The sequence below is a fragment of the Cataglyphis hispanica genome, chromosome 8 (genome assembly GCF_021464435.1).
Source record: "Cataglyphis hispanica isolate Lineage 1 chromosome 8, ULB_Chis1_1.0, whole genome shotgun sequence".
Taxonomy (NCBI): Eukaryota; Metazoa; Arthropoda; class Insecta; order Hymenoptera; family Formicidae; genus Cataglyphis; species Cataglyphis hispanica.
In genome coordinates this window covers 2,043,178-2,066,618 of record NC_065961.1, presented here as the reverse complement: position 1 = coordinate 2,066,618, position 23,441 = coordinate 2,043,178, and the positions used below count along the sequence as shown (strand labels likewise).

The 23,441-nt window shown below is 34.2% G+C and overlaps 2 protein-coding genes across 2 annotated transcripts in view; one reads left to right on the top strand and one right to left on the bottom strand.

Moving 5' to 3' along the window:
- Positions 1-23,441, top strand: part of LOC126851402 (alkaline phosphatase-like) — a 151,613-nt gene that overhangs the window by 86,757 nt on the left and 41,415 nt on the right. Inside the window, exon 3 of the mRNA XM_050595338.1 lies at positions 19,905-20,079. Within this exon, the coding sequence (XP_050451295.1) occupies positions 19,905-20,079 (175 nt within the window). The remainder of the gene's footprint in view (positions 1-19,904; positions 20,080-23,441) is intronic.
- LOC126851426 (caspase-1-like) overlaps positions 1-23,441 on the bottom strand; it is a 42,330-nt gene that overhangs the window by 14,088 nt on the left and 4,801 nt on the right. Inside the window, exons 2-3 of the mRNA XM_050595393.1 lie at positions 17,228-17,401; positions 12,891-13,147 (exon numbers count right to left, since the gene is read on the bottom strand). Coding sequence (XP_050451350.1) covers positions 12,891-13,147; positions 17,228-17,340 — 370 coding nt within the window. The 5' untranslated portion in view covers positions 17,341-17,401. The remainder of the gene's footprint in view (positions 1-12,890; positions 13,148-17,227; positions 17,402-23,441) is intronic.

Here is a 23,441-nt window from a genome sequence, read left to right as displayed (position 1 = left end):
ATCGTGACTTTTTCCTCGACTTTAGCGCAATTGCGCTAGTATATCGAGCTCCCAAAAGAACCCTTCTTACGAGAAACATCGAATCTGTTTCCGTGCAAAAGCATTACACTCAAGGACGATCGATAATCCAATTAATCCGCACTGCCTCGGTCCGGTGCACGGGTGTAATTAAGGAACTAGATATAAATCGTATAAAAAAGAAAACTGGACAGCGGTTGGAAAATCGGCGCGATATTCAGCTTGTGAGTTATACACGATGTGTGCGATCAGGAAAAATGTTTCGCGAAAAAGCTCGTGTGATTACGTGAAACGACGTCTCCGTTAACGCTGTGTTCCTTGCAAGAGAGCGGTTTTCCTCTGAGAGTTCACCTTGGAAACCGTAATGGAAATCTACTCTAGCTTTACACAATCTCACTTGAGGGAGCGGGAAGCGGAAGGAGGGAATCTCTATTTCGTGAAAAAAATCATCTTAATGTGGTCTTGTAGTGATTTTTTAATTACTACTGGTATATCGCGCGCGTTATCGTATATAAAAATAATTAAGAAAGACAATACCTTCTTAGGTCAGTTAATTATCTGATATTATCTCGCGATTGAGTTATTTTTCCTCGTTTTTGTTAACCCGTTCTCTTTTATCGCTTATTTTCTTTTACATAAAGGCAGAGTCTGTTCCAAACTGATCGATCGATCTCATTATGTATAACACAATTTATGTTTTCTCTTTATTCTTTTTTACTCTCTTTATTTTCTTTCATCAAATATCTTAAGCAATTTTAATCATTTTATTTCGAATTGGCGATAGATGCATTAGCAATTAAAAATCGCGATATATGATGTCAGAATTACGTTGGAAAGAATACATACAAAAATTGCTCACATATAATGCATAAATATATAAATAAAATCTGTTCAAAATTTTATCATTACTGAATTTATATATCTCGTGAAACATAAAATACTCTTTTAAAGTACAGTATATTTTGTTTAGCTTGATAATATTTTGATAATATTTTATCAGATACATTGTACTGATTTCAGAGTTTCCTTCACTTGTTTCGTTTCAAAATATTTTATAAAGATTAATTTGTGTATAGAATATTTATAAAATTTACATTAAAATACGTAATATATAGAAGTAATAAATCTTTTACAAAATGTTTAATTAAATAATTAGTTATAACAATAATTTAAAAAAAAAAAAAAAAAAAAATTATAATGAATAATAATAGTTTGGTCGCTTCGTTAGACCTTAATAACGTCATCTACCAGATATCGTGTCATAAACGAACATAAAAGTACGAACAACATATTCTCTATCTTGGCTCTGTCATAATTCAAAGCGGTCGACGTGCAGGTATCGCCGTCGTTCGAGCGCCAAAGTATAAATCGCCCAAAGTGCAGTCTCGGCGCGCCGTAAATTCGAGTCGCCGGTGAATACTGCAGCGATACACACACACGTACATATATATATATATATATATATATATATATATATATATATATATACGGGTAGTTAACAATCTGATAAAAGAGAAACTCTTGCTAATAATATTCTAGCGAGATATTCTCTTTCAGTAAAGGTGCGGACGATTGTCCCTAGCGTCCAATCGATATCCGGGACACGCACACTATAAATTGGAGAGTTTAATATCGACATTGGCTGTGATAGTTTTCAGCGAGTGAAACATCCTCTCCAATCCCCCCTAGCGACAATGTACTGGGTAAAATGGACGTCGCGTATCTTCTCTCGACTGCGAAATACCAGAGATGGAATCGGGAAGAGTATCATTCGTTTTGATGTCGAGAAACACGGGCAGTATCCGAGTGAATGGTCGATAGAGTACAGGATTATTTCTCTCTCTTTTTTTCTCCGCCGTTCTCATAAAGTCGCTGATAAAGTCTTGTAATCTTGCGGACGTTATATGTGTACGAGTTAACAGCTCACTAAAGTTTACTCAAGGCTCACCGAGACATTTAACGGCGACAAGTAAAGAGAGACGTGAAAAGACATCCACATATATATAGGATATTTCAAGATTAAATGTTCTAATTTAGAATCTCTTGAATTTAGGATCGAAAAATGAGAAAGTTTCTTTTGCGAGCATATCTCTACAGGAATTTTCTTACTTATTTTTTGATCCTGAATTCATATTTTAAATTAAAACGTTTAATCGCAAAATATTATGTACATATACACATGCGTATTAAGACTTTTAATGAGGAAAATTCACTATTCGGTATTCGGGTAATCTGTATTCTAGAGAAGATTCGCGACCCTCGGCGTACATTCTGTATATCTTGGAGAAGATTGGCGAGAATAGGCGGTGAAGTAGATGTGAATACTCGCGCGGAATACGCGAGCAGCAACGATATCATTCCTCGAGATTGTGAAAGAGAGTAAATTATGTGAATTAAGAAATGCAAATAATTGCGACGTGTTCGTGAGCCACGATTATTCGCGAAACGCAATGGAATCGCGAAGCCGTGCTCTCTTGGCGTATCGCCAATTTCTGCGTTTCGATTTTTGGCGAAGGAATAAGAACGGTCTTGCCGATCGCTGTGCTTACGATTTGTCCGCGACTCGTGGATTTTATAAATGGAATTTCAAACGCGCGCGAATCGAGAAATGAAAATGTTTCATCTGCCCAGTTGCTTCTACGAATCGATATAGGTAAGGAGCGTTCCACATTGCTATCATAGTTCTCTACTCCCAAATTCTTTTATGGATTCAATAATTGATTTGTCAAAGTTGAAGTTAATTATTCTTTTTTTTTTTTTTGGAAAATTACGCTTATTAGAGCTATGGGATCCAATTCTTATCTCTTTATTTAACGCATTATTTAACACATTCTTCTAATAATGAATTCATATTTTTTGAAAATGTCTTAATGTATATTTTACATCCGCGTACTATAATCAAGTTTTTTATAGAATCGTATCTTATTATATACGGATTTTTAGATTTTATCAACGGTCGTATTTTTCATTTCATATTATATTCATTGGCAGACATATATTTAGCTTTTTATATAAAAAAATATGTTTTCATTTATGACACAAATTATCTGTAATGTATCTACATTTTTTCTACTATAATTCTGCATAATTCGGAAAATTCAAGATATATTTTCAAATTATGATATGTAGAGACAAAATTAAAAGCATATTATAATATAAACAATATAATATAATATAATATAAACAATATAACGTAAAAACAAAATATTTTATTAAAATTGACATTATCTTAATAGAAAATTTAAATATATATTTATTACAAATTTGCTTTACAAAGTAAAAGATTAAATATACGCGAAAATTTTTAAGCAAAGCCTTTTAATGATTTGAGCAGACATTCAGGCTAAAATTATAAAGGACTAATTAGGTTATCAACGAGATATCGTGGTTAAATAAATGAAATCTGTGGATATAAAACGAGTAATATTATATATATATATATATCGCATTTCGGTAGATTATGCTAAGCAAATGCAAATAGTTACATTGAGTTTTAAACTCGTTACACTTAAACAGGCATAAGACAGCTTCAGAATTACTTTACTTTACAACGTCGTTTTATCTCTTGTCTAATTATCCATTTAATTATTCATGTTAATATCAAAATTGTTCACAAAAAATGGAAAAGTTCTTTATATTTAGACTTACGGTTATGCATTGAAAATGAAACAAACGTTTTCAAATAAAAAAATTAACGTTATTAAATATCAGAAATAAAAATTAATATTTAAAAATATCGGTTTATATATATCGATATCTTTTCCAATTTTATCACCAATAATCGAAAAATCGAAAAACCAATAAAATAAAACTAATAAAATAAAAATAATTGTTTTATACTCTAAAATTTTCAATTACAGAAATACAGAATTGCGTGAACATTGCTGTACTGACTGTTAAATCCATTCTTTATATATCTTGTTTTTTTATTATAAATAAATAGACAAAAACATTGCAAATTTTGCCGAGATTTCGTATCGTTTATTTTTATGCATGAACGAAAATACGATGAATATCATTTTATGGGAAAAATATGTAGAGGATAATACATATATAGAATCAATAATAAATTAATATTCCATATGCTCGTGTTTTACGATGCAGCGGCGAACATGCTCTCGAATTTCAGATGAATTCTCGGGCAAGAAAGAAAAATGGATAGCATAGACAATGTAAACAATGTAAATGTTCGCGAAAATATCCCCATTGAACGATGGCACAATCCTATATTTTGCTTCAATTCGGTTGATGGCTTATTCCGAGCGATTTCTTACAAAGATCTCGTTTCGTGCTCTGAAAGGACATACGAATTGAAGTTATATTTTTATAAATTATACGGAGTTAGATTCGCAACTAGATGATTACATGTATTAATATATCGAGAGCTTGCAAACGGAGAGGAGATAAAGATATTTTGACTCCTAAGGATGGTAAAATAAATCTTTCATTTTAATATTCGAAATTTAGATTCTTTAATTAATTATTTCTTCTATGACTGTACATTATTATTTGTACTAATTATTTTTTTAAATACAGAATATTACGGCATGCCAAATAAAAATTCTTCTTTATCTGAAGAATGGATTTTTATTCGCGTTAAAAATCATTGAATATTAAATTGTTTTTATTAAATGTCAAATAGATTTAACATTTTATATCTTTGCGGATCTAGTTTTTCTTATTGTTAGAAACAGATGAGAAATTTTACTATCTATTTATCCGCCTGTGATATATTTTCCGAAGATGAGAGAGCCCATAATTCGATATTGTGCTTCCCGTAGATAGATGAGTACGACGAAACCTGTGATAGCACAGTTGTCAAAATAATTCAAAAAGGGAAAAAAACCAACGTGTTTTTCCGCTTGTCATGATAGGGAGTTGACAGTAGAATTTGTGGCAAGTTTTACGATCTTGCTTTACTGAAGCAAAGAGAACGGTTTTTGTTGACAAAGAGTAACTCGCGTAGATATAAGTTACAAGAGTTGTTTGCGTATATTTCCGCGTTTCTCACGTTATGATTCAATACAGTTTATGCGGATATTGACGGTTCTTTAAAGAGAATAAGCAGCCACCACTGTAACCGAATAAGAGCCAAGCTATTATATAATTGAGTTTCGTATCGCGCGTTGCATGTAACGTGGAAAAGTAGTTTACATATCTCCTTTCTTTTCTTTCGCTTTATACTCCGAGGGAGAGGATGCAGGTGGGGAATAATACATTAAGCGAAAATTCAATACGGTACTGGTACTTTTGTTATTTTTCTCTTGAATATCATCCTGGCTATTTTTTTAATCTGTTGCGCGTTAAAGCATTATAATTTCGCGCGGTGAGGTAGCGTTATTTATATCGAAACAGATTTTGTAAAACGTTTCTTTTCCCGCTCGTATAATAACGCTCGTGTTTCTGTGAATAAAATATAAGAAACGGAGGTCGCGTTCTTTATCATCGATATATGATTATTTGATAATTAATATTATATTTATAATACGAATTCAAAGGTTAAGCTTAATAATGTTTTTCATGTTCTGCATTTTTCATTGAATTTTATTGCTGGTCATATCGTATACACGGTAAATTATTACTGTATCATTGCGATCGTACTTTCCGTGAATAAATTTAATAAATTTTGTCAATGTGAAATATTTTTTTGTGATAATATTGCTGAAATACAAGTGACCATACGATGCACTCGAAAAACATTGATATTTTCATTAGTATATAAACTTCTCGTTATTCAAAATTATTTCAATATTTCAGTAATGTTGCAATGAAAGAAAAAGAAAATAGCAAATTTTCAATATTTTTAGCTAATAATTTTTTATATCATCGAGGACACTTTTATTTCTTTTTTCGTATTTTCTATATTAAAATTCCTAGATTCAAAGAATTCAGTCTTTTCAGTAATTTTTTCAATATTAACAATTACATCTTTCAGATATACTGTTAACCTCGTTTTAGTGATTTGTATAATTTTATAATGAAAATCATGGAAAAATGAGATTAAAAAAAAATAAATTTCGATTACACATATAATTATCTTTTATACAGAATAAATTGTTTAATTATTTTTTGTAAAATTTATGTATATCTAAAATTTAATTTTACACTACCATCTATTTTTGCTATATTTTTAAAATTTATAATAACATATCATGACGAAGTTTTCAAGAAAGAGAGAAGCAAATTTTCAGAGACAAGTTTTCAATAATTTTTTACTTTGATATGTGTTTCCGGGAAATGCTAATTTTTTTATCATTGAGACAAGTTTTTCCTCAAAGGTTTCACATAAATAGAATGATCATCCTTTCAAAATACGTGACGTTTGCAACAAATGGCAAAGGAAACGTGCCGCAGCCTGTAACTATAATGAATTCTTGTAACTAGGATGCAACTACGATGAAACAAACGCGTATGGAATTATTAAATCACATCGCATGTTGTTATGCAAGCCGTGGTTGATTGGTATCCGTCGTGTCCGCCGATATCCATGGTGTTTGCAATCGCGGGCTTCACTGCTGTATCTGGATCATTGCGTCGTGTCGCATTGTCGACTGTGAATATCGACTGTAATCAACCACGCGCGTTGCACTCGGAATTTCGAAATACATATACCGAGCAATTCGCATGTGTTTGCTTTCTCTTCTTGTTTTTTTGCCTTTGCTTTTGCTTTTTTGCGGTCTCGACGTTTATGACACTACTGTGGCCGCGCTTCGGTAAAACTGGGAAATGTCACCGGTCGGCTTGCGAAGTAACGGGTTGCATTTTTACAACCCGCGGTCTCTACTTGTCACTTCTACGTAAAATGACACAGTGACACGGTAGCAAACTTTTCAAATATAGTTTGCACGAAACTTATTATAATATTTATTTATATACAACTAATAATGCTTCTCTTATCCTTTTTTTAATTTACTGATGCTTTGAGTTATTTTAGCATCTAAATCGAATGTTTGTTGAGTCAAATACAATATGACATGGCAGAAAATGCGGGCTTGAATACAAAATTGCCTGTAATTCCGGAACTGCATTATCATATACGGTAGTGCTGTGCAATTTTGTTGCAGGATATAGAAGTACTTTAAAGTTGTATAATGCTCTGAATGGAGCTAAAAGTTGTACGATATTGGCTTTGTATGAGATATTAGAAATAATTCAGAATTCTGCAAGGAAATAAAACTTGTGTAAATAGCAGAGAGAGTTTAACAAAGGGATTTGGAAACGAAAATAGAAACGGTCCATTATGTTATATAATGCAATTGATGAACGAGAATAGATGCAACGGTGCGTTTATATATGCAACATTGTGACCGGATTATAATATTTGTATCACGAAAGCGCGTGCGATGTGAAAATCGACCGAACGCGAAATACTGCGAGTGTAACACATTTTTACCGGAAGTGTAATATTCTCATTTCAAGGCGTCTGCGTTTGACACATTGACACAGGAAACACATGCTTCGAGCACAAGTTTCGTACTGATACGCCAATACCAAGTTATCGACTCCGTGTCAAAATATAGCTATTTTAACGAATTTGTCAAGAGGAACGTACAGCATATCAAATAAAAATGAATTCTATATATTTTTGAACGTACGTTTGAGTTACGACATTGGGAGAAGAAAAGATTATTCTTCCCATAATAGCTTCTTACTTAAAGTAGATAGTATAGTATATTTCTTTTGATAGGATAGTATTTCTTTTGAGCAATTAAATGTGTATATGTCAGGAAGTATACGTCATAGTCGTGCAACGATATATTTTGTATCATTGCGGTATTCTTTCAAACAAGAAAATATAATGTGAAAGACTCTAGAATCCACACGTTTCAAATGTAAATAGCGTACGCTGTTACCCAAGGTTTGCTAAAGTCGTATGATGAGCTCGTCAAGAGACAGTATCAAGCTTTCGATGCAAAAAGAAAACAGAGAAACAGAATGGAAAAGAAAAAGAAAAAAGATTACATTTAAATAATGACAAATGACATATTTGAAATGATTAAAACTGATATTGAAATGTGAGATAAAAATAAATTTATCCATGCTACATTTTAATTAAATACAATTATAAATAAATAAAACTAATTAAAACAATTTTTGTATATAAAATTCAGTTATTTTGTGTCCACAAAAATTGTCATAACGAAATTTTTTATTTACAGAAAATGAGTATTTATATTATTCACAATATTGTACATAATTACTCCATTTGCATTGTCATAATAAAGCTCCATAATAGTTATTTGCATTTTTGAAATATCTAAATCTGAGTAAGTGACTACGTTGTAAAAATATCGAGATTTTTTTATACATATAATAAAATTACTTATAAATTGTTTGAGCTATGGGGGACAGTGATTTTTTACAAATTTCTCATAAGAAAATTAACGATAATACAAATATTTTTTAACATTAAACATGTAGTATTCTTTTAAACACGATAGATGATTATAGTATAAAAGATTCTAGAGCCTCAGGCTTTGGATGCGAATTGCGTACGTTGTTGTCGCAGCTGCGGATTCTGTCAGCTGCACTTCGATAAAGCGGCTGCCAAAGCCGCGTGACGAGCTCATCAAGAGACGCTATCGCACTTTCGGTGGGAAATGTTGGCAAACACTCTACGTGTAGTACTTTAGGTACGTGCTGGCGCATCATTGCACGCGCTCGCGTGCTGCGTTATCGCACAAATGTTGCTGCCATATATCTATATATACATATATGTATAAATTTAAACAATAAAAAAAATTATTTTTTATATCAGTTTACTACGAATGAAAGCGATAAAACTGATATTATGCGGTTGTGATCAGCTTTTTTTGCAGATGGAAATATAAGACAGAAAAAAAAACATTTTTTTTAAATGGCATGCTTTTTTATTTTTAAAGTGGAAATAAGATTAATAACTTATTAGTTAAAAATGATTTAAGGTTATGGATGGGTATAAATTAATAAGATTCTTTTACGTTTACCAATATGTTTAATTTGAAATAATTATAATTATTAATTTGTGACATTTGGCTTTTCATGCTTGATTTCTTTTTAAATTCTGAGCTTCATTTATATTTATTAATTTTTCATTTGCTCGCTTGTTTAATTAATTAAGATTGATGATTAAAGATTAAATATAAACAAATTATTGCGAAAATTTAAATACAGTGAATTCAACATTGCGAAACGACGTTCAGTTTGTGCAAAATGTCCTTTATTATTAAAGAAAAAATGTAATTAATTTTTATTACTTTTATGAGATGATGGATATAATGTCGTAAAATTGTCAGTAAAATTAATAATATATTACAGTATTCTATTTGACCAAAACTGACAATGTTGCTTTTCACAATAATGAATTTATATTTCTTTTCTACTCATCAATCTTAATTGAAGCAAACGTAAATATGTCAATAAATGTAAACAAAATTCCAAAGACAAAATAAAGTCAAACATAAAAAGTCACACGGAAAAACTACTAAATTATAATTATTAAGTAACTGAATATTAAAAAATATTACTAAACATTATTAAACTTTGAACTAAATATATTGGTAATCGGAATATATATATATATATATTCCAATTGGGAGACGCATATGAAGAAGACGAAGCGACGACAGAGTAAGGTGTGTCATATATGAGTCGTTACTTTTCACGAAGACGTAACATCTGTCACACTGACACACCCGACTTTACGCGGAAAAACTTGTTTTTCTCTGCTTTTGGTGGCGCGGCGGAAAAATTTGTTGGGCAGAAAAAACACAAACACTCGAATGGCCTGGATGCGTCGATTTCGTTGATTGTCCTACATGTAGGAAAGAGGGCGCGGCTCTATATATTCTCCACTTTATTAAACGCTGTCCGAAATGTAGTACACGCTGTGCATTGTTCGATAAAATTCAAGAATCATGAAGTGATTCCCAGCGCTGGCAATTTTATACAAATAAAATTAGCACATCCGATAATAGTATTTCTGTTTATTGGATATTATCAAGCGAATAAAGTTTACGTAAGCAGCTTCATAGCTTATGAATAGTTTGTAATAATTAATAGCTTTAAGAGAGCTGTCAGATTTTTTTGAAGATAATTTAAAATAATTTTTATAAAGAAAATTGTATTTTAAAATAGTTTCTCTATATATCTCTCTTTCTCTTTTTGTCTCTAATTAATGAAATTTTAAAACTTCTGTATCAAATGAATATTTGTTTGGCGAAATCAATACACTATAAAGCAATCAATTTATATCAGCCAATTGAATATGTTTAGTGTCCGGTGATTCATTAATTACTTTTACAGCCATTGTTGTATAGAATTTGAAAGATATATATTTTCTTTGTGTGAAAGAAACTTAATATAGATGCAAAATTTAATTTATATTTCCTTATTATTTTCATTTTTAACAAGATTAAATTAATAAGTATTTTTTAAAAATGGATCATGTGCTTTTAAGCAATTATGTTTTCTTTAATTTTATAAATTTTATTATACAAAAGAAATAAAACTACATTTCTTTTATCTCTAGCAACATAATTTGCAGCCAAATTTGATATTAATTTAAGTAACAATTTTTAACGCATCTCTTAAAAAAACTTCAGATTTAATAAAGAATCTCTGTTTGCGCGCAACAGCACGTTTATCGGATATTCTCTGGCAGTTTGGATGAGGAATAAGAGTCGCTGCTACCAGTGAAAGAGGAAAATGGTGTGGGCGCAACGTGTATTGTTAGTTGATCAATGGAGGAGAAAGAGAAAGAAAAGAAAAAAAAGAAAGAAAGAGAAAAGGAAAAATAAAAGATAAAACGGGCACTACAACAACACGCGAGTCTTTCCGATTGAAAAGTTTGGCCCCTCGTTCGGTAGTCGATACGCGTCTGTGGAACTCGCGGATCCAGGGAAAGCTCCCGCTCGTCCTCGGCTTACTCGAAACTCCGCCAGACAAAATTAAAGCATTGAGAGTGGCGGAAAGGTAGCCGCGCAAAATACGAAGCCGGACGGGTTTATTTATGTGACAGCGTAGTTATAACACACCCGTTTGGGTCGGCCGTGATTCTCCAAAGTAAACGGACGGTCTTTCGATACTTTCGATTCGGTAATCGAATACGTGTAAAGTCTAGCAGCGAGAGAATGAATCTGACGGGATTTTCCTGACTCCGATGTGCTCTGCCGTTGTTTTCCTCGTATCAACAGAAAGTGATGAGAAGTCCGCTTAAATACGTTCTCTCCAGAGGCAAATAGTGAACAATAATTCGCAATTTTTATGCAGCCAACTGTTGGCGCGTTCTCTATTCTTATTTTCCAAAGTTTATCCAACTCGTCGAAGAGATTTGGCTTATTATATTTGTATAATATTGGATAAATATAATCTAGAAATAATGTAATATATTTTCTGAAAATATAATTTGTAAAAGTCACTTATTATTATGATATAAATAAAAAAAATAGAGCTAAGCAAAATTTTTTGCATATAAAATTCAGTTCTTTTACATATAAAATTGTCACAATTATCGAAGAAATGCTCTTTGTATTCTCTATAAGATTATCGATTTTATATTTTATAAAAACGTCCCAATAGTTGTCAGATTTTTCGAGCTTTCACAATATGCCTACATTATAAAACTTGCCGAAGATCTCCCATATCTTCTTAAACTTCCTTCATGCAAAACTATATCTGTATTAATATCTTTTATTTTGTTGGGACATTTGTCACTTTGAGGGCGTATGTAATGCACGAAGCAAGAGTAAAAAGCGAGCGGCAACTGAGTATGGCATCTTGATGGAGCGCATCGTGTCGCGCTGAAGCGAAGAAGGCGCGAGAACTTTTCTTATCCAGCGTCAAGTTCCGTAATCATCGGGCTTTCCGCCTCACTTTCCGCGGCACCTGCCGCAGCCGTATTCACGAGATTGCTTTGTTAGTTATTTGTTGAAGAACTCGGTTCACTGCGACGTGAATAGACATTTAATGAGCTCGTTCCCTCGTAAAATGTTTCTATAACTTCTCGCCGCGCATCATTATCCTTCGCGTTATTCCTTAATATTTGCATGCCTGCCTACGCGAGGATCTTCACAAACAATTCATCGATCATTATCAATTTGTTTGAGAAGCTCTTGTAAATGGACTGCTATTAAATGTATTTATATGAAGGTAAAAATGTTTGGGTTCGATGCAATCATGTTATGGACGTTGTCATCGACGCTTTCTTTCGCTTATATATTTTTATTTATCTTTTCCGGACATATTTTCAACCATTTGTTAAATTAAGCAATTGAGACTGAAATATTTTGTATTTATCGAATGTACCACGCGAACCGTCATATTGCATCTTATGTTATATATTCAGAAGGAATTTTGCTTATACTGGAATTTTATTTTAAAATTTAATTACGGTAATATTAAAGTCGCGCCGCGTGACAAGTGTTGCGTAAAATATTCTTTCATAAACTCTTTTCCTTTTCAAAGAATAATTAAATATAAATTCCTTATGCGATTCAAGGTGAGAGGGACATTCCGTCTTGAGAAAACTCTATCGCTTTCTTATATTTTATTCAATGAGAGGTGAGATGAAAGAGTGCGCTCATCATGGAAAGATAAGAAACAATGGTATACAAAGAGCTAACAAAACGGTTGCGTTACGGTCTGCAATGTTACAAATTGATGGAAATAATGATATCCCTGTCTCTTTGTTTCTATCTTCTTTTTTTTTTTAAATGTTAGCGGAAGCACTTTGCATTTCATTATTTCAGTTAGACATACATATATTGTAGTAACATTCAATTCACACACACATCCATCGTTTGATCTGTCATCTGAGACAGATCGTACGTAACGAAGCAATACGGTTATAACTGCACAGAGAGGGTTATCAGGAAGTGTAGTATGATACTTACTCGACTGTAAGGTCGCGGCTATAACTTTGACCGTTGGATCGGTGTAAATCCGGACGTCGAATCCGAGCTTGCTTAATGATACCTTCAGATCTAGGGAGTCCTTTACGGAGCCTTTCCTCGTGCTCATGCTCTCGAAGTGAACATGGTTTAGTATGAGCGCTACTCCTCTTCTCTTATGGTTCATGTCGTATTCCTCGGCAAATGGATCGAGAACGATTTTCACGGCCTTTTGGACATCGATAGATTGCCTATGTGAACTATCATGAGGAATACATTAAGCGAGCATTCGGATTAAATTGTTGAGATAATTAGGAATAATAGAGTTTCCGCGAAGAATGTATTAGAAAAAAAAGTACTATGTTATTATTCGAAATTGATGCATTGATACGATATCACGCTTCGCGGCTTAACTACAGAATGTAAGCTGCAATTTTGCAAGTTGTAATTAAGTTTGTAATGACTCTAACGTTACACTCCGTCGTGTTATCTTATCATAGAAAGTTTGTAAAATATTATTTCGAAGATTTATTTTATTTTGAAGTACGAAAGTGATGTTTAACTTTTTGGTCGATCGTTTCTTTAATTAATGTTGAAAATGACATTTTATGTATATATTATTTTGAAAGATGTTGAAGTGCTTAAAGCTTTGAGAGGTTTTGATATGATTTCGACGAGATAGCGTAAATAATGAAATTTACCGCAGTACGTTTTGCGAAAAACAAATAATCCCGCAATTCCATCATTAATAACACAACGCGGAATGAAACTGGATGGAATTCGATATACTTATTTATATGTTCCCGCGTTTAATCGGGTACTTTTATTTTCTCTCCGCGAAGACGTTTTTATATCTGTGCGAGAAAAGAATTTTATTACATTAACATTAATATTTTCTTCTTTTGTTGAAATTCCGCTGCAAATTAAAGTGCTTGATATCTCCGGGAACTCCGTTAAGGAAAAGTCAACACGGTATTAATGAAGGAATTCGTGATAATTTGCTGGAATATTTTACGTAAAAAGCGGAAAAAAGTTTCCGGCTAAAAAGACGAATCTCTCTCTCTCTCTCTCTCTCTTACTCGATTAATTATTGAGCTCGAACTGTGCGCATCTGTTTATGAGAAAATATGGAAACGGCAACTTTCTTTCTTTTTATCCAATATCTATCTTTTTTTACGAAAGTATCGCGCATCAATCTCGCCGCGCACAAACATAAATACGACATCGCGAATGGAATAAATGCTACCAGCATTTAGTAGCAACGTCTTCGTACAGTCGGCGTAATTAGGCGGTAGCTAGCTGCTGAATCCCGACTTGAAGACAGTCGCCGGTGGCGATGAATGGTCCAATGCGATGCGAAAAGAAAAATAAAAGAAGAGGACAATACGGCGAGTGAAAAAGAAAGAGAGAGAGAGAAAAACGAGTGTTTCCGGTACGTTTTGCCTCTTTGCAGTCGCTATGCGGGAAAAATATCAAGACATTTCTCTTCTTAAAGCGAAGGGAGCGGCAAAGAGGGATCTTTCCTCGGAAAAGCGCAATCCCCGGTCCGTTTCCTACTTGCTGCTCACGTGCGCTTACGCAGACGGATGTTTAGCGGAGATCATACTTTGGTCAATTTAATTTCAACTTAGATCGTGATCGAGAGAGATGAACGTTCGTCAATCCGCGATTCCACGACGCTTTATCGCGCGAGATGCGGCTTTTCGCAAATCTCGCACACGTACGCGCGCTTGAATCCAACTTTCATCGAGTTGCCGCGATTATATGGCCTCATCGGAAAATAAACCAGCGTTATTGTAGAGAATGACGCGAGGTGAGGATGCGGAGGCAGAGCTGCCTTTAATCGAATGGGTCGTAAATTCTGGACTTTTAAACTGGCACGGAATTTTAAGCGCGTGCTCTTAAAAGTTCGGAATGGCCGGAATTTAATTACAAGCATATATATATGAATGGTATCGATAATTAAATTTATATTTCTTGATGAGATTGAGAAAATAAAAGTATAGATAAGATACACAAGATTATTTATTCTTCACAATCACTCTTTCTATGTAAGAAGAAAGTAATGCTTTGCCGAAGCGAGCTCAAAACACAATTAATCGTAGATTAAATAAATTACAAGTACTGTAATATTCTTTCCGGGAGCTGAAATAATTACGCTGCCTTTTATTCATGAACTGTTAGTCCAGTTTTCTTGTTTGAGAGAAAAATTATTCTTTACTCTGGCGAATCGATTTACTCTACGACAGGAAGCTATTCACTTCTCGAATAGACCGAGAATTACCAAATACTCTGTATACCGTATATGTGTGCCATTAGTCAGAACACATACCGGAATGACAAAGCAGTACTCGCGACGTTTTGTCCGCGACAAGTAACATACGTGTAACAATGAATACGCGCATCTATGTGCACATATACAGAATCCCCGTCCCAAATATACGTCACATCATTTCAGTGTGTGCTCTATCCTATATATAAATGTAGCTTGCTATATATATTATCATAGGTTTTGTCGAAACGCTTTTATTTTATTGCTGCTAGATTGATGATGCAGAAATTTTTTATTTTCCATAGCATTGCATCTCGCTATATTTTCTATCCGAATGAATATAATAGATATATAATATAATATAATAATAGATATAGATATATAATATAATAAGAATATAACAGAACTTAGATCATCAGGGCGCTTTAATAATTTCTTTTGTGTTTATATAAAAAAATCTACAGAAATAATTAAATGTTAATGATTATAAATATACTAAAGGAAATAATTTAATTATTTTCTAATAAAAAACTTATGAAAAGAATCTTATATAGAAGTTCACGACTCTATTGTTATGCGCTAATATTTGTACGTAGAATTAATCCTGCTAACAATCATCGTATCATCAAAAAAAGTACGAGCAAATTGATGAAAACTTGAGGATTGGAGGGGAGCAAATAGAAGTAAAAAGAACAACATAAGAGTCAAACGAGTGGTTCTCATAGATGGATACAATGACGAATATGAGGAGACTGACACACGCACGACCACACACAATCGCCACAAGCACTCGAAATATGCCGGGGACAGGAGTAGTTGGGAGAGAAGGGAAAACAGAACGGATGTGACAAAACCACGGTTGGGCGCTTACGAACTAGTCATAAACGTGGTGAGCCGGTTGGCCATTACGAGACAAATGTTCGTCGTGGGAGAAGTGAGTTACCGGCATTATACTACGTGGACTATACTCGGCGGCGTTTACTTTGACCTCTAAAACATTTTGCGCCTAACACACGCAGCGACTGCCATCCCACTCCAACGGGTATTATGAATATAATTTCACTCCTTCTCTCCCGCGCAGCCTCCGCTCTCCTCTCGGTATCCGACAATTACATCGACCGTGCGTTATGCGCGGCTGCAAGAATAATCGCGTCAGAGAACCACCAAATCGCTTTTACGTGTGTACGAAGAGATTTCGATAAAAGGAAGAACGCATAAATAATACTTCAATATCTTTTAGATACGTGTGTACGAGGAGATTGCGATAAGAAAAAGAAAAAAATAATGCACTAAGAGTAGATAAAGAGGCTTTGTAATCGCGTGTGCGATAAGCTCGATTGAAATGTCAGTCATTATCGAAAAGTGATCTTTGTTTAAAATTGATGCGAAAAGCGACAATCAATTATGATGAATATGAGAACAATATCGCGATAATTTTATATTAAAAATTGACACTTTTGTTTTGAAAAAAATAATATAGAGATGGAAAAATAAATATTACGAACCATATGTTATACAATGTGCGCATGTTATACATGTGAATAATATATATAAAATATATATTCATATGAATGCGTAATAGTAATATTTATTTTACGATGAATAAAGGATGAATTAAAATAAAACAAAACTTGCATTTATATTTAATAATAAAACATACATACATGAAAATATGTAAATAATAAAGCGAAAGCTTGCAACGAGTTTTTAAACATCAAAGCATCCGGATTGTCCAGTTAACCAATTACATTTTTCCATCTCTGATGTAAAAAAGCAAACAAAGAAGCGCAATTATCTCTTCAAGAATATTTTATCAGACAAAGAAATTGATTAATAGAATAAAGTAAATATATTCAAAATGCGGATGCAACGTGAGGAAAATTCTTGCAATTTTTAAAAAAATTATAAATTTATATTTGCTTTAGCGACAAAAGAGGAAACAAAAAAAAAAAAAAACAAGCGTAAATGGTTCTGAAAGGTCTTTAGCACCATTCGCATGCTTATTCTTTCAACACCACGATATTTTAAAGCTTCTATCGGTCATGACGTGATCGAGTGATGCGCTTACGTTGCTTTCCTGAACGGCCATCCGTCCGGTACACTCCATTGCGACGTGTCCGGCGACGAAACATTTTGCTGCTTCCGCTCCATGATGCCCTCTGCATTGTCCCTGTCCTCCATGTTGCCTCCGGATATCTCCTAACGATTCCACGATCTGCGTTTTGCCACTGCTCGTTCTCACCTGCGGTTCGAGAGAGAGAGAGGATGCGCTTCGTACTCCAAATTTATCTTATCGATACGACGTGCCCGTCGCGGAAATGCCCGATAAAAGCGTCGCCGGCGATAATACTAGCACGATAATCTATAGCAACTCCGTGCCTATCGAGAACGTTTAACTCTGCCCTCATATCACTGCGTACCGCTGCACGGATTTCGGATATTCCCGTGATATCGGGCGCTTTTTGCGACGTCGCGCCTCTCGGATACGGTAATTGCTCCAGTCACGTGTATAGCGAATGGCAAATGCGTGATACAAGATGAAAATTTTGTTACGTTACTCCCCGATGGAGTTTTTAATACCAATTACATGTGACGTATTAGTGTCTGTCGTATTCGGTACGTAAGCGAATTTAGGAATATCTCGACATGCTAAATAAATGATAATTCAGATTTTATTTTTATTTTATTTAAACAAAAAGTGAAAAGATGATATAAATAACATTTTTACTGCATAATAGTCCGGAAACAAATGTCGATTGAGTAAAAATTTTTAAGGTTTTAGCTTCTCATTAAAAAAAAAAAGAATGTGTATCATTTGTATGATCATTAATACCACTGCCATTTTGTTACGATTTTTTTTTATGTTAGGAAATGTTACGATTTTATCCATTATTATATATATTTTCTCTTACCATCGAAATAGCAATCGTCGATTTAATCTCGAATATGCGCGATGTCGAAAAAACAAACTGTAAAATTTCAGACGAAATATCTTTTGGCGGCGATTTTTTTCTTTCCTTTTTGAGATATCACGTACATATCTTCCGCTTTTCAATTTTATCGTCAAATATCAATAATCGTCGTCAAATATGAATAACCGCGTTTTTAATCCATCCCTCTCGCAGTTTTATACTGTTATGAGAATATCGGATGAATGCAACGTGTTTGCCCGGCATATACGATAGTGTCCTATGCTTCGGGCGTTCTACTTTACTGCCACTTGGCGATCGACCGTGTCATACGGTTCTGCAGTTAATTCACAATGGTATTTGAATTGACGATGCATGGCTTTCAATATGATAATGACGAGTGTGCTTTATGGGTGTTCTTGCGCTAGCGAGAATCGGCATTTCCCAGCCGATGGTTATTGGAAATCGTCTGGTTTCGAACGCACACTTGAACGAATCAATACAAATACACGCTTGTCGAATAAGAAGAAAATTATCGGAAATCAGCAATATTTTACGAGGAGCAGCGCCGTTTTAGAATAGTAGGGATTTTGCGCACGAGTATGTGTTCCGTCTGTCATTTACGAGCGCAAATTTGGGTCGGTTATTACGACGCTTAATCGATCCGTCATAAATGAAGAACTTAATAAAATTTGGTGCGATCGTAAAGTTCGTATAAACAGCGATATATTAATCTGGCGAGGAAAATTAAGAATTAAGATAAAAGTTTGTTATCTTCTGCGTGGATAATATTTCTTTTATCGATAAAAATTTATATTAAAATATCACTCGCGTCAAATCGACACTTTCGTTAATTCTCTGCAAAATGAGATTCGCGATTTTCATTTATAGTCAGTAGTATTAGAATACAGCTGTCGTTTCCGCCGGGGTTTGAGGTTCAAAATGAGTTCGAAGTGAGCGAGCTGAAAGACGGAAAATGTCCATTTGCTCTCGTTGCAGTGCTTACCCTAGAGAAACGTGCGGTTTCTAGCGGTGACGCTCTTTGAACCTTACGTCGCGTCATCCTGTTACCCGAAGAAATTCGCCAGTCATGACATGTTGAGGCGATGCCACTTACGTGAGAATTTCTCTTTACCTCGCATCTTATCATTCCTTCCTCGATGTTCCTGACGTCGCGGCACTTGATGTATGGCATTGCCTTATTTACGTGACCGTGGTTAGATTAACCGCGAGTAAGCTACGGAATTGCGGCGCTCTCACTGATATAGAGCGTGTGATATCGCGGCTAAAATCCGTTTGAATTCAGAAGGAGATGTGCCGGATCTTCTCATTAATAGTCACGAATAAATTGAATGAAAAATTCAGCGTCGCGTGAAAGACTTGACAATTAGATTTCTATGAACTATAGTAAACTTTTCTCCCTTTCTTCCCGTTATTCTTTTTTTTTTTTTTAGGTTTAATATACTCGCAATGAATCATAATGAATATGACAAAATATAATTTTAAAATGTCCTAAAAGCTTTTGTTAAAAGCGATTAAAATTCCAAAGTACTTACTCGAGTTTCATGAATGTAAACAGAAATAACAAAACCGTACTTTTATTTTACATGGATTTTAAGTTAGCAAAATTTCTTGCGAAAAAGATTGACTAAAGAATCTGATGAAAGAGGATGTGCAGATAATTTGCGTTACACGTTAAGATATAATTAATTGAAAAATTTTCATTTCTTATTTGCAAAAGTAAAGATGTTTCTTAAGTCACGAATCTGTATTAAATAGTCGTAATTCGATTCGACGCGAAAATACGCAATTAATTGTCGTTATCTTGTTTTCCAGACGTACAACACGGATGCTCAAGTTGGCGAATCGTCGGCATGCGCGACGGCACTACTCTGTGGAGTTAAAGCCAATTACGAGACTGTTGGTCTGGATTCGTCGGCGCGTTTCGAGGATTGTTACTCCAGTTTCGAAGCGCGCGTTCCTTCGCTTATTAATTGGGCCCAGGATCAAGGTGAGTCTTTTCACCCGATACGGGATAAGGGATTAATGTTTATAGCACTGCGCTAGAAAAAAAGGGAGTATTTAGAAATATACTTTATTGAATTACATTGTTGTAATTTTGAGCTAGATATGTATTGTTAATTTCTTGATGAATCTGGGAATTTAATTAATAATGACAGACGTATTTTTTTATCAGCAAATGGAATTGAAACACAAGGCATGAAAGACCATTGATTGATTTGCCGTAAATGGAAGAAAGGTTGATGAATTCAGATTAATCTTTTTGATCGGATCGTTACTTCCTGCTGAATTTCATTGCGCGACGTTTACGGTCCCGCGACCTCGTCATTATAAGCAAACGTAATTAATCCACGCATACATCCAATTTGCCCGGGGACGGGCGTTAAAACGATTATATTGCCCAAACAGGGTGCACGATTAAATGCCCACCGTATAAATTGAATTCGCGCACCGCGCTGCACATGCGGTGCACATCGTATTCTTGGCGCGCGATGCTTGACCGGAAGCCGATATCTAATTTACAACCAGCGCTAATTGCACAAGCTAGCGCAATTCGCCTAATGGGAGATTTCATGTGCTGTTTATTAACTCGCCTCGTACATGCGAGAATATTCCGGGCGAGGTAGATGTCGAACTTTCGCAGTTTCATGCTTCACGCTTCGAAGCTTTGAGTGCTATAAAACTTGCGTGTTTACGATTCTGTGCGCGCATACACGCGAAAATCGTGTACTAATTAGTATATTTCCGTGAAATAGAAATATTGAAAGAATTAATTAATTAATTAAAGCTCCATTATTGTGTAATCTATATCGATGCATCGATATACTTAAATGAATCACCAAGTTTAATTAAACCAGGTTTATTTAAACGATTCGTTTAAATAAAGGGTTTTTTTATAATAAGAACATTTGATCACTATATGATTATACTTTTTATCAAAATTATCATAAAATAATTTTTTCAAAAAAGTTTAATTAGACCATCATCTATCACGTTATAATTTTTAAAATATTAATATTAAATATGTTTATGAGAAAGTATGTGCATTTCAAATGAAGATTTTGTTAAAATTAATTGAATTATTTATCCAAAATTTTTTTACATTTTTAAACAATTTATTTTAGAAATTAAAATAGGTATATTATTCATAATACATGATTAAATTTCTTTCTGAAAATTAATAATTTCTTTAAATATATTTGAAAGAGAGATTAAATATCTTTTATATTTGCCATCACACTTTTAATATTAGAAAGAGTGCATATTAAATGAAGATGCTGTTAATCTTAAAATTATACTTAGATGACAAGATGATAAGATTTTGTTTCATCACTTTGAAAGTGATTCATTAAAACTTTATTTCTTAAATTGGTCGTAGCTAGACATTTTTTGTTATAAATAAAAATCTTTTTAACTTGAAAACCCTTCCTCTTTCCGAAATCTTAAAAAATCCACAATCTAAAATATTCAAAATTGTTGTCAAAGAGATACAAATTAGCACACATTAAAACATCGATTCTCGTACGAATATGCGATGCTTTATACACGCGTATCTAATAAAAGAATAATCTTATCCTATGTAATCACTCTACGTGTGATATGATCAAGAAATTCGAAATTGCGCATCTTGTTGAAAGGAGACGGATACGGGCGCATTGTATATCAAAGACGGATAATCGACGGAGCCTCGTCGACGACGAAGATAGAAAATGCAATTAGAGAAGAGCATCATGACAGAACATCGGACGATAAAGCACCGTCGCCGTTAAACAATGCCTTTCGTGAATTGGATAAAACGTACAATTACATAACGAGGGCTATATAACGGGGGCCGGTTTTATTACATCGCTAAAACGTAACATCGTAAAACTGAAACTGTTGCGACTGGTATATAGGATACATCTCGGAGGTCTATCGTAGAGCGGGTCCGTCGCAGAGGTAATTATCGGCGATGCCGTTGTAATTGCTTTTACCGCGAAATCGTAAGTTTATGAGCGGTCGTGCAGGCGATGGCGGCGAATTAACGATACATCCCGAGAGCTCCGCTCCTGCGAGTCATTAGTAATTGCTTATGGTTGTTTACGATGGTCGGTCACTGCAAAAAGCGATGCGCGCGAGCGAGCACGGTTGTAATCTGGTTGTAACGTAATTTCTTGCTCCCGCGCACACGAGACGGAATATTCCTGGAAATTCCTCTGTCTCCTTGAATAAGTAATAAATACTATGATACACAGAGAGAAATATGCTGAATACATTATAAATTCGAAATGACAAGCGTCTCGTTAATAACGTGATATACAGATCTCTACTTCGTTCTCATAATTCAAAAAATTATCCTTTTTAAGAAAATATAAACGTTTCTTCTCACTACTCGCCAATTCTCGAAAAATGCTTTATTGAAATATTTAATCGAGATCGTGTGATCGCACGATTTTTTTTATCATTTACGAACGTCACCTAGCGTTTCATTGGATTATCGAGACTAATAAGCGAATTTCGAGATTTCTTTCTTACAATGTCGCGACAAGGTTGCCTCGCTCCGTATCTACGGTAACAAGCAACGGCATTGTGTTTTTGAATAGTTGACACATTGCCAAGACCGACCAGCGCAGCCTGGCATGTGTATATACGCTCCTGACACTTGTGCTGCGCCCGTGTTTATATGTATATGTATATGTGTATGTGTACAGGCGCGCGGCATGAAAGGACGAGCTTGCTTTGCCGCGATCATTAAGATGAATGGGCCCGGCTGATTAATCGCGCGCCGTTTGCCGTTGACACTCTTGGCTTTCCGCGCGGCCGCGCCTCATGGCTTTTTCGTCCTCTCCGCGTCGGCGGTTTGTCACATTCTTCAACGCGGCATCGCGACGCAAGATGATACACGGCGCGCGCTGGAAATTCGATGTGAAACGAACGAGAAGAAGTAGGGAATTAAAAATCGATGAGGAAAAATGATGGCGCGATAATAGCCGAGCTACTGTGCAGGATAATCGAGAGTGAACGACAGGATTATCTATCACTCAAGGAGTAGTGAAATAAAAAGTGCGAGATTATGAAATAAAAATTAAACAAGCGAAAACCAGTAGGGGAATTAAAAATAAATAATGATGAAAAATAATGATAGATTAATACAGACTGTTGCAGAATAGTTAAAATAAACGATATGTATAATTATTTTTCATTTGAAGAATAATTTTTTTTTTTTTTAAATAAAGAAAAATACGGAATCATTAAATAAACATTAGGAAAAGAATAAATTATGAGATAAATGAGAGTGTAATAAACATAATTTTATATACAGTTCCTCTTTCATATATTTTGTTTTATTTATTGTGCTTATTGACATTAATA